The sequence below is a fragment of the Oratosquilla oratoria genome, unplaced genomic scaffold (genome assembly GCF_046742065.1).
Source record: "Oratosquilla oratoria isolate Oo_2021 unplaced genomic scaffold, ASM4674206v1 SCAFFOLD56, whole genome shotgun sequence".
Taxonomy (NCBI): domain Eukaryota; kingdom Metazoa; phylum Arthropoda; class Malacostraca; order Stomatopoda; family Squillidae; genus Oratosquilla; species Oratosquilla oratoria.
In genome coordinates, this window is record NW_027467720.1 from 40001 (window position 1) to 52500 (window position 12500).

Sequence of the window (12500 nt, forward strand, 5' to 3'; positions counted from 1 at the left end):
AGACGTCGTCGTCATCTTCTTCTTCTTCGTCATCGTCATGCACCCAGCAACAGAATCTTCCTTCTTCTGAGGATTCTCGTTTTCGAATGCAAAATTTGCAATGGGCGCTGCTGACACTGACCTCGAGGGTTTCCATGAGGACGTCCTTGCTTGGGGCTGGAGCTTCTGGGAGCACCTCTTGAAGGGTCCCTGAGGTTCTCGCGACCTCTCTTGACTCCATTGATGGGCTTGGGCTTCTTGTAGCTTGGGTTGGCCGCTTGAGCTCCTCCGGACGGGCGATCTTTGGAGGTAGTCTCCGCCACGCCGGGGTATAAGGTCTCTCACAAGCTCTTCTCCAGCAGAATCCACCGTCGTTCAACATAATTCTCGGGACAATTCAAGCTTTCCATGGAATTGAGGCTCAGCAGGTGTGACTCCGCTTGTCGCATCTCATTTTGCTGACAATGCTGATGGTCAGTCGCGGTCGGGCGAGTGGTGCACAAATGCCGAAATTTCTTGAAGAGGGGGAGCATAAAACTCGGTGGTTCATAACTGAATTTAAAAATCTGGGTGCCTTTTCGTATTCCCAAAAGGATAATGGAAAGAATATATGATGATTAGAAAAGAAAAGTTATTTCAACTGAAGGTATGCTTAGGTAACGACAATCTAAATCACCCAATGGACTGAAACAAAGTATGCTTAATTACAACAGAAAACAAAAACTTGCAGACAGTAGGTCCTTTTGTGTAATCATACCCTCAGACCTATTACATCTTCAAATGTCATTTCTCTTATACTGATTTTACACACACATACACACGTACACACACACACACACACACACACACACACACACACACACACACACACACACACACATATATATATATATTTTTTTTTATTAAATAATACAGCATACTCAGCACTGGAAATCTTCCTCCTTAAACTTTCTATCCTTCTCGCTATTTTCCTTTCTGTGGGAAGAAGGGAGAACACAATATCACCAAACAAATGCATTACTTACATAGTATTGACTGGCAAAACACAAACTGGGAAAGGTCCAATGTTACCCGATTCCAGAAGAATTGTTTGCAATCTTTTTGATAATAGAATTATCTAACTTCTACAAACCTAAGCTGAAGTTCATATTATTTTCAAAACTATTTTCAATGTAACAAGATTCAATTATGTTTCCTACTACAATATTATGAGATGATGTAATGACTTTTGTGTTTTGCCAGTCAATACTATGGAAGAGCTCTTTTTGGTGGACGAAAAGTCCACTTGACATTTGACTCATTTGAAGATTTCGAAAAGATAATATTGGAGAAACACATAGACATCGTGAGAATTGAAGTGAAAGAATCATTCAAAATCACCAATGAAAAGAAAGGTATTTTTCAAAGTGCTATCCCAGACCTTTGGAAAGTAAAATTGTTAGATCATATTTATGCCAAGTTGAGAAGTGTTTGTCATAATTTGGAACTAAAATTAAATGAGAAGTTTAAACATTTAATTAGTAATAGTGATTGGAACAAAGATGCCAATTCCATGTTTGTGCTCAACCTTTCGGACAAACCTTTGAGTAATGACGTTAAATGTGCGCTTGGATATGGATTGAAATTTGCTTTTAACAACCAAAATGTGAACTATGTAGGAATTGCCAAGAGTTTTTGTAATTTGGCAAAATTTAGTGATTTGTCAGTACAAGACATAAATTTATGTAAAGTTTTTTTGTACAATGCTCTTTCTACGCCTTGTCCATCAAGTGTGCCTAAACGTTTCCTGACTGCATATAAGAACCTTAAAAATGACAAAGAACTACACATCACGAAGGCGGATAAGAGCAATTGTGTTGTTATTATGAACAAGAAAGATTACTTAGAGAAAATGGATTCATTGTTAAGTGATGAAGAAACTTGTGTTAAGATTAACAAAAACCCCTTAGATAGTGTAAATAGTGATTTTAACAAAAACCTTAAGAACATTTTAAAAGGTAACAATGAACTGATATAAAAAATTGTCTACAGTGTCCCCGTCACTTCAATACATGTATGGATTAATAAAAACCCATAAAATTAACAATCCAGTTAGGCCCATTACTTGTTCAATTGGATCTTGTAGCTATAAGTTATCAAAATGGCTTCATTAGATGCGGAGTCCCTCTACACTAACATCCAAGTTGACCGCACTATTCAATATATAATAAACAGAGTTTATCACAATGATACCACTCCTAACTGTGATATTCCAGAGAAAGTAATGAAAGACCTTTAGGAATGTTGCACCAAAGAAGCCCCCTTTATGTGCCCTAGAGGAAATAAATATTGCCAAACCGATGGTGTTGCAATGGGATCACCACTCGGAGTACTTTTTGCTAACTTTTTTATGGGTAGCATCGAAAATGAAATTTTCGCAAATCTGCAAAAACCTCACATTTACTGCAGATATATAGACGATATTTTCGTCAAAGCTGAAAATTGCCAACAAATAGACGATCTAAAAGAAAGATTAATAGAGACATCTGGTATCAATTTTACAATTGAGCACAGCATAGATGGGTCCCTTCCCTTTTTAGATACATTAGTAAAACAGAGAGATGAAGGCACTTACGACACATCAGTATACATAAAAACATCTAATTCAGGACATTGCCTAAATGGGACTAGCGAATGTCCCCAAAGATACAAAGATTCTACCATCAGTGCCTATATTAGAAGATCTCTTAGTCACTGTAATAATTGGGAAACAGTACATAATGAGTTAGAAAGAGCTTCTCAGATCCTTATAAATAATGGATTCGCCAATAAGGATATAGAGCGAATCACAAAAAGAACTCTAGACAAATGGTACCTGGACAAAAACCACCAGGACAAAAGCCACCCAGACAAAATCCCACAGGACATTAACGCCAAAAACCTGATTAAAATCTACTATAAGTCCTTCTTCTCCACAGCCTATAAAGAAGATGAAAGGGTGATGCAACAAATTATTAAAAGAAATATTAAACCTAAAGAAGAAAACTCTAAAGTACAACTGATTATATATTATCAAAATAAAAAGACATCCCAACTGCTACTAAAAAATAATATAAGACAAAGTAAAAGTGACCTTCAGAGAACTCACGTCATATATAGGTACACCTGTAAACTATATTGGCATGACAACAATGAAGCTCTCACGCCGGTTATCATACCACCTCTCTTCAGGAGCTCCCAGAAACCACCATCATTCTGCTCACAAAAGAAATTTAAAAAAAGAAACTCTAGTAGAAAACACAGAAGTGCTAGCAACAAATCAAGACCATAGAAGACTTCCTATCCTCGAGGCTCTCTTTATTAAAGAAACATCTCCCAATCTTAATATACAAACTAGGGATTTAGAGGCCCTCCCTAGCGTAAGGAGATCTAAGCTCCCTGACAGAAGGTACAATACTGATGACGTCACACAACAGCCGACCAATGAGGAAGTAGAATAGTTCGGGAGTCCCAGTCCAGCCCACTAGCCAATCAGAAGCCTCAAATTGAAATATCAGACCTACATCAATAATATATAAACACAAAAATCAATCAGATATTCACAGTCTAGCCACTGATGAAGCACTAAGTAGTGTGAAAACGCGTTCTGGCCAGTTTTTTCACTTTGGTAAAGCCATGCCCAAAGTAACTTACAAAACAATGTCATATGGTGACATTATAAGACAACTTCCCGTGGAAGGGAAAAAGGTTCTCAGAGAAAAAGAAAAGGCAGATAAAAAACTCTGCAATAATAATCTTGCCATTCAATTTAACCAAACATGCTTGAGAGAAAATCTCCTGCCCATATATACACATATACATATATACATATATATATATTTACATATACATATATACATATATATATACACAAATACATACATATACATATGCATACATATACATATGCATACATATACATATATATATATATATATATATATATACATATATATATATATATATATATATATATATAGAGGAGACACTAGCCATTTTGATAACTTATAGCTACAATATCCAATTGAACAAGTAATGGGCCACACTGGATTGTTCATTTTATGGGTGTTTATTAATCCATACATGTATGGAAGTGACGGAGACACTAGAATTTTTTTTTATCAGTTCATTGTTACCTTTTAAAATGTTCTTAAGGTTTTTGTTAAAATCACTATTTACACTATCTAATGGGTTTTTGTTGATCTTAACACAAGTTTCTTCATCACTTAACAATGAATCCATTTTCTCTAAGTAATCTTTCTTGTTCATAATAACAACACAATTGCTCTTATCCGCCTTCGTGATGTGTAGTTCTTTGTCATTTTTAAGGTTCTTATATGCAGTCAGGAAACGTTTAGGCACACTTGATGGACAAGGCGTAGAAAGAGCATTGTACAAAAAAACTTTACATAAATTTATGTCTTGTACTGACAAATCACTAAATTTTTCCAAATTACAAAAACTCTTGGCAATTCCTACATAGTTCACATTTTGGTTGTTAAAAGCAAATTTCAATCCATATCCAAGCGCACATTTAACGTCATTACTCAAAGGTTTGTCCGAAAGGTTGAGCACAAACATGGAATTGGTATCTTTGTTCCAACCACTATTACTAATTAAATGTTTTAACTTCTTATTTAGTTTTAGTTCCAAATTATGACAAACACTTCTCAACTTGGCATGAATATGATCTAACAATTTTACTTTCCAAAAGAAAAATACCTTTCATTTCTTTGGTGATTTTGAATGATTCTTTCACTTCAATCATCACGATGTCTGTGTGTTTCTCCAATATTATCCTTACAAAATCATCAAATGGGTCAAATGTGAAGTGGACTTTTCGTCCACCAAAAAGAGCTCTCCCATAGTATTGACTGCCAAACACAAAAGTTATTACATCATGTCATAATATTGTAAAAAGAAACAAAATTGAATCTTGTTACATTGAAAATAGTTTTGAAAATAATATGAACTTAAGCTTAGGTTTCTAGAAGTTAGATAATTTAATTATTAAAAAGACTGTAAAGAGTTCTTCTGGAATCGGGTAACATTGGACCTTTCCCAATTTGTGTTTTGCCAGTCAATACTATGTAAGTAATGCATTTGTTTTTATTTCCAAAATCACTATGGTTTCATTTGGTGATATTGTGTTCTCCCTTCCTCCCACAGAAAGAAAAATAGCGAGAAGGATACAACGTTTAAGGAAGATTTCCAGTGCTGAGTATTATGTATTATTTAATAGATATATATATATATATATATATATTTATATATATATACATATATATATATATATATATATATATTTATATGTAAAATCAGTATAAGAGAAATTACATTTACAGATGTAATACGTCTGAGGGTATGATTATACAAAAGGACCTACCGTCTGCAAGTTTTTTTTTTCTGTTGTAATTAAGCATACTTTGTTTCAGTCCATTGGGTGATTTAGATTGTCGTTATCTAAGCATACCTTCAGTTGAAATAACTTTTCTTTTTTAACCATCATATCTCCTTTCCATTATCCTTTTGGAAATACGAAAAGGTACCCAGATTTTTTAATTCAGTTATGAACCACCGAGTTTTATGCTCCCCCTCTTCAAGAAATTTCGGCATTTGTGCACCACTCGCCCGACCGCGACTGACCATCAGCATCGGCAGCAAAATGAGATGCGATAAGCGGAGTTACACCTGCTGAGCCTCGATTCAATGGAAAGCCTGAATTGTCCCGAGAATTATGTTGAACGACGGTGGATTCTGCTGGAGAAGAGCTTGTGAGAGACCTTATACCCCGGCGTGGCGGAGACTAACTCCAAAGATCGCCCGTCCGGAGGAGCTCAAGCGGCCAACCCAAGCTACAAGAAGCCCAAGCCCATCAATGGAGTCAAGAGAGGTCGCGAGAACCTCAGGGACCCTTCAAGAGGTGCTCCCAGAAGCTCCGGCCCCAAGCAAGGACGTCCTTATGGAAACCCTCGAGCTCAGTGTCAACAGCGCCCATTGCAAATTTTGCATTCGAAAACGAGAATCCTCAGAAGAAGGAAGATTCTGTTGCTGGGTGCATGACGATGAAGAAGAAGATGACGACGACGTCTCTTCTTCTTCTTCGATAAGCAAGGAACCAGATTCCGCCATCTAGCTCCAGGAAGACTCGAGCCCCTTGAGGCTGTCACCGAGGGCGACTCGGGACTCGGGAGGGAGCCCAGTCGCCCCACGATGGAGGACACCTCCAGCCTGGTACCGGACCAGGAGTGACGTCGGGACATGGAGGGCAAGCCCACCCTCGCCACAGTGGAGAACGCCTCCTGTGTGGTTCTGGACCAGAAGCGACGTTGGTACCTGGAGGAGGTGAAAAATGCCCAAAGGATCCAATCAAGTCCCATTGATAAAATAAAAGGAAAGAAAATAATAATATGAAGAAAAAATAAAAATCGACATAATAGAAAATTTTAGCCCAAAATGTCACCTTTCTTTTAAGCCCAAAGTACATTTTAAACTTTTAGCCCAAAAATGAAATTATAAAAACAAGAAAATGATATAAAAAAGAGAAAAATAGACAAAATGGATATTTCTAGCCCAAAATGGCACCTTTTCAGCCCAAAACGAGCAATTGCAAAGCCAAAAATGCATTTGATTTTTTTTTTAGTCCTAAAAAAGGATTAAATTCCTCCTTGGGACCATGAGTTCCTCTCAGCTGAATAAAATTGCTTGGTGACGACAATCCCAGAGGATTAACTCACTCACTTAATATCCCACTCCCACGCCGAGGGAAGTGAGAAACCCCAGTGGTTCCTGGGAATCGAACTCAGGACCACCAGCTCGTGAGGTCGACATGCTATCCACTGGGATACAGGGCGGCACCGAACGATTAACCGACCGGGGTTAAGGTACATTTTCCTCGTTGCGATGATCGTACGTGGTTGAACGATCCTCCTCAAACGATTGTATAGAGCTCTATTTTTTTTTTTTTTTTTTTTATGGGGCTGTTTTGCTCTGAGCGACTGTCGCTAGAGTCGGTAAATAAAAATCACCACCCAAGTTCCCCTCACTATCTCTAGCTCTCACACCACCACAAACCCCCACAAACACAAACTCCCCCTCCCCATTTGCGGTTGGGGTGGGGGAGTTGGTGTTTGTGGGGGAAGCTTTTATTTATATATATATATATATATATATATATATATATATATATATATACATATATATAAAACAATAAAACACATGCACGTACAAGCATACATACACACACGCATATATATATATATATATATATATATATATATATATATGTATATATATAGTATATCTATAATATGTTTCTATGCATATGTAAACATGCAATCAAATGTGCCTGCATGCATATTTGAGCTATGACGTATGCAGTATATATATGTATATATTCCCGATGAGAATGAATAAATGAATATTCCTGTCTGTCTTGCCGGCTCACCCTCACGTGTTGAGTTCCGTAGCTTTTGTTTTGTTCTGAATGTGAGGCCGAGGCAAATAAAGATTCACGGGCACACACTGGCTTAAACACGTGATAGTTTTTCCTCTTTCTATAATGTATACAGAGACTGCTTGCTTACGCCCACACACACATGCTTAGAAAATGCATATGTGCTTGTAAGCACACAAGGAGGATCGTTCGTCCTGGAGCTGCAGCGTCTACGTCGTGGGACCACCCCCCAACCCCAAGAGTTGGGGGCCAAACGGCAGCAACTACCCCTGGCCACCGGCTCTACGCAGGTGGCACCGATCCCCAAGAGGAGCTATGCCTACCTTGGGGAGTACCACAATCCTTTTTCCCAACATACAATATTACGTTTTTTCTGCACTGAGGGGTGATTTTCCGGCGATCACCCCTCTTCTTCTACTTTTAGCTGGAGATGTAGAGAGCAATCCTGGGCCCACCACAAAATACACATGCTCAACATGCTCTAAACCCATTACTTCGAGCAGACAGACAAAGGGCTCAGTTCAGTGCAATATGTGCAAAAACTGGGCCCACCTCACTTGTACAACACTTGCTGACACAAACCAATACACAAACACTTGGACATGTTCCACCTGCCCTCCAGTAACCCCACTACCACCTCCCCAACCACAACCAGCACCCTCACCCACTCCCAATTTCCCTCTGCCCTTACCCCCGATTAGTACTCCCCTTCCTTTGTCCCCGATCTCTCCTTTCCCCCCCCTCTGACCCAGATCCTACACCTTCCCCACTACCACCCCAACCTCAACCCCAAACGGCAACATACAACACATACAAAACACACAACATCAACATATTACAACACAACATTGACGGTATTAACACGAAAAAACATGAACTTGAACACTTTCTTAAACAACACAACATATACATTGCGATTTTACAAGAAACAAAACTAAGACACTCACACAAAACACCATCATTTCATAATTACACCACCATCAGACAAGACCGGACTGACGGCTATGGCGGTGGACTCATCACCCTGATCCACCACTCCATCTGTTTTGTGGACACAAGTGCCACAACCAAAATTCTCCTCCCTACCACAGATAACACAACAGAAATCCAATCCATTCGAATCCGCACAGGCAACAAATCAACACTGACAATAGTTAACATGTACATTCCCCCCAATCATCCCCCACAGTTCCAGACACCTTCAGGCCTCATTTTAGCCAACTAGCCTCAATCCCCAACCTGATCATGGGTGGAGACTTCAACGCCAAGTCGTCTGCCTGGTATGTCGACAACCCTGACACAGACAGAGGGCTTGATATACAGACTCAGTTTGACTCATTGACTATCATGAACAACACACATAATCATAAACATATCCCACACCAAGCCCTCTACACTCCCTCCTCTCCTGATATCACCTTTTGCTCCCCCTGCCTAACCCCAACAACATCATGGAGAGTGGTCGGAACCCTTGGCTCTGACCACCTTCCAATCATCATCACCACCAAAACAAGATGCACCCCAGTTGGCCACAGACACACTTACACCAATTACAAGAGAGCTAACTGGGAAGCTTTTACTGAAGAGACAGAACAACATTTTGAAACACTTAACAGTACACCAATCACAAACATAAACAATGCTGTGCACACTTTTAATACAATCATACAAAATGCAGACAAGAGATACATCCCTAGAGGCAACAGAAAATCACACAACCCCAACTTCACACCAGAAATCCAAAGCCTCATCAGACAACGTGACACACTTAAACACGGTACCCCCACACCTATCCCTCAAAACATAGCAGACCAAATACAAACACTAAACACTGTGATTGCCAATAAAATACATGAACAAAAAACACAAAACTGGCAAAACTTTATCAATACACTTGATCACAAAACAAACACCAGCAAATTGTACAAAACACTCAACAGCATTACACTATCCAACAGTAACACTACACGCTCTCACGCAGCAATAATCACAACAACAGATAATCTACCCTCAAACAGACAACAGGCAAACGCACTCATACGTCATTTTGCACAGACAAGCCATCTCACTTCTCACCCTGACGACCGACGCACCATTCGACGTAAGAAAGACTTTCCCACAGACTCAGACTATATACCCTTCATAGACAGTCAGACAAAACTCATAATACATAGTCTCAAGCACTCATCTGCCTGTGGCCCTGATAACATAAGCAACATCCACCTAAAACACATTGGACCACAAGGTATACATGCACTCACAAACATTGCAAACTACAGCTATTCACACAACACTATACCCGACATCTGGAAGCATGGTAAAATAATTACCATTCCAAAACCGAACAAAGACCCAACAATCCCAACATCGCACCGCCCAATCACACTTCTCTGCACCCCCTCTAAAGTCATTGAACGCCTAATACTTAAACTTGTCACACCACATATTCCCCTTGCTGACTCACAACACGGTTTTAGGCCACTACACTCCACAAACACTCTTCTGACAAACCTCACACAAAGAATTTTAGATGGCATCACGTCAGATAGGCCCCACCAAAGAACACTTCTTATAGCATTAGACATTAGTAAAGCTTTTGATGCTATCCCCGCCACAACCTAACAAATAAAATATATAACACAGACATGCACAATAACACCAAAAGATGGCTGGCCAATTATCTGGCAGGTAGGAATGCTTGCGTATCATATAATGGCCAATCATCGCACATCAGAAACATTAAGAACGGAGTACCACAGGGCTCAGTTCTATCCCCCACACTATTTAATCTATACATGCATGACTTACCTATGCCAGATACCTCAGAAATACAAATCTCTTCCTATGCAGACGACATAACAATCACATGCACACATTGTAACACAGACAAAGCTGCAGAAATAATCCAGCCATACCTTGACACACTCAACACATGGTTCATCACAAACAGACTCAAAATAGCTCCAACCAAATCTACAGCAACACTTCTCACCAACTGGACAAAAGAACACAAATACATACCTCATCTCTACATCAACAACACTCTAATACCACACACAAACACACCGAAAATTCTTGGTGTAACATATGATACATCCATGTCTTTCAAACAACACATCACAAACATAAAAAACAAATGCACACCTAGACTTAACGCATTTAAGTCAATCACTGGAACAACATTTGGACAAAACAAAGAAACTAATACAACAATATACAAACAATGCATACGCTCAGTGTTGAATTATGCGAGTCCTGCATGGGCTCCTAATCTCAGTGAGACACACCACAACACCCTTCAAATCATACAAAACAAAGCCCTAAAAACAATTACAAGCTGCACAAATACAACACCTACAGACCATTTACACCATGAAACAAAAGTCCTCAAAGTCAAGGACCACCTCGACATGAGAGGCACACAAAAACTTGCCGCAGCCACCACAAACATATTACACCCGCTACACTACATAGCAGAACACCCACACACACCAAGAAACATTAAAACAACACCCAAAGACCTTTATCACGCACAGATACTCTCTTCTCTTCCTCCACAACCACCAAATACCAGCCTCCGGAAACATATTCATAATCATATCACTCACCGCTCCATTAACACACTGAAAGACAACACACTGCTGCATGCCAGACCCCCTGATATCCACCCTTCTGAATCCTCTCTCCCACGAAAGGACAGAGTCCACTTGGCCAGACTACGGTTCGGTCACCACCCTGCACTTCTAAGCTACCAGAAGAGGCTGGATGACCGCGTTGTGAACAGCTGCCCATGATGTAACACTTCACCCCATACCATACAACACATAATGGAAGACTGCATTATACACAATCATGCACGCAAACAACACAACATACGCTCTATAAAGGATTTGTGGGAAAACCCAGTTTCGGTTATGGCATTCCTTGGGGAGACGGGACTGCTCGGACAGACAGTCTAGGGAACGACAACAACAACAACAACAACAACAACAACAACAAAAGCTCACTTTCGAACCTTTCCCTTGCATTTTGGCTGCACCCACCTCCATATGTACCGACCATCAGTTTTTCGTTCATATATATAATATATATATATATATATATATATGAATATATAAATATATGTTGGTACATTATGACAAGTTGATGAAGGTGGAAAAAGAAGTCACGGGTCTAGTTCCGAGTTACAGTTATATTTATATTTGTATTTGTATTTTCATTTTATTTCATTCATTTTTTTCTGGATATTTATCCTTATATTATTATATTATTTAATACTATAAGTTATCATATGACACTTTTTAGGATTCACACATTTCTACACCACTCACTTCACTTACAATGTTACACCCTCGATCAACATTCCACACACACCGGAGCTGTTTTGTAATAACATCACAACAATTTATTGTATTTTTATCACTATTGTGTTAAAAACCATTGTACAACCAAACGTAACCCACCTCCAAGGAGGGAACGCGGTCTTACTCAGACTATGTATACCGCCAGCTTCACTCCAGAGTCACATTCCTCTGAAGAAGCATAGAGCGAAACCGGTCAGGAATAAACTCAGTAACTCGGAACTAGACCCGTGACTTCTTTTTCCACCTTCATCAACATAAATATATACATTTTTTTTTATCATTTGACAATTTTTGGAAATAGACTCAACCACTGGGATTCGAACCCTTGCCTAGGCGGCTTACGTTAAAAGACGTAAGCCGCCAAGGCAATGGTTCGAAACCCAGAGGTTGAGTCTATTTCATATATATATATATATATATATATATATATACACATACATACATGCACATACATACATGCACATACATACATGCACATACATATATACATACATGCATACATACATACCGGGAATATGTACTCGTATATTTCAGTTCCCTAATCATCCCGTGTAGATGACTTTCTCGTACTTCACTTCCCACCCACATTTACATATATATGAATATATACTAAGATGCATACATACATACATACATATATACATACGTACTTACATATACAAATGAATTTACACATACATACG

The 12500-nt window shown here is 39.1% G+C and overlaps 1 protein-coding gene across 1 annotated transcript; it reads right to left on the bottom strand.

The window, feature by feature from the left end:
- Positions 1-3985: 3985 nt before the first annotated feature.
- LOC143023722 (uncharacterized) lies at positions 3986-4578 on the bottom strand. The gene is made up of 2 exons (XM_076182321.1): positions 4134-4578; positions 3986-4008 (listed from the first exon to the last, which is right to left on the bottom strand). The coding sequence occupies exons 1-2, from the start codon at positions 4576-4578 to the stop codon at positions 3986-3988; spliced, it is 468 nt and encodes a 155-aa protein (XP_076038436.1).
- Positions 4579-12500: the final 7922 nt, after the last annotated feature.

What these genes read in the sequence shown, in the direction of transcription:
- LOC143023722 (XM_076182321.1), bottom strand. Translation starts at nt 4,578, where the DNA reads ATGTTTGTGCTCAACCTTTCGGACAAACCTTTGAGTAATGACGTTAAA. An exon ending in CCTTAAGAACATTTTAAAAG is followed by an intron (nt 4,009 to 4,133) that starts GTAACAATGAAC and finishes TGGATATTGTAG; the next exon opens with CTATAAGTTATCAAAATGGC.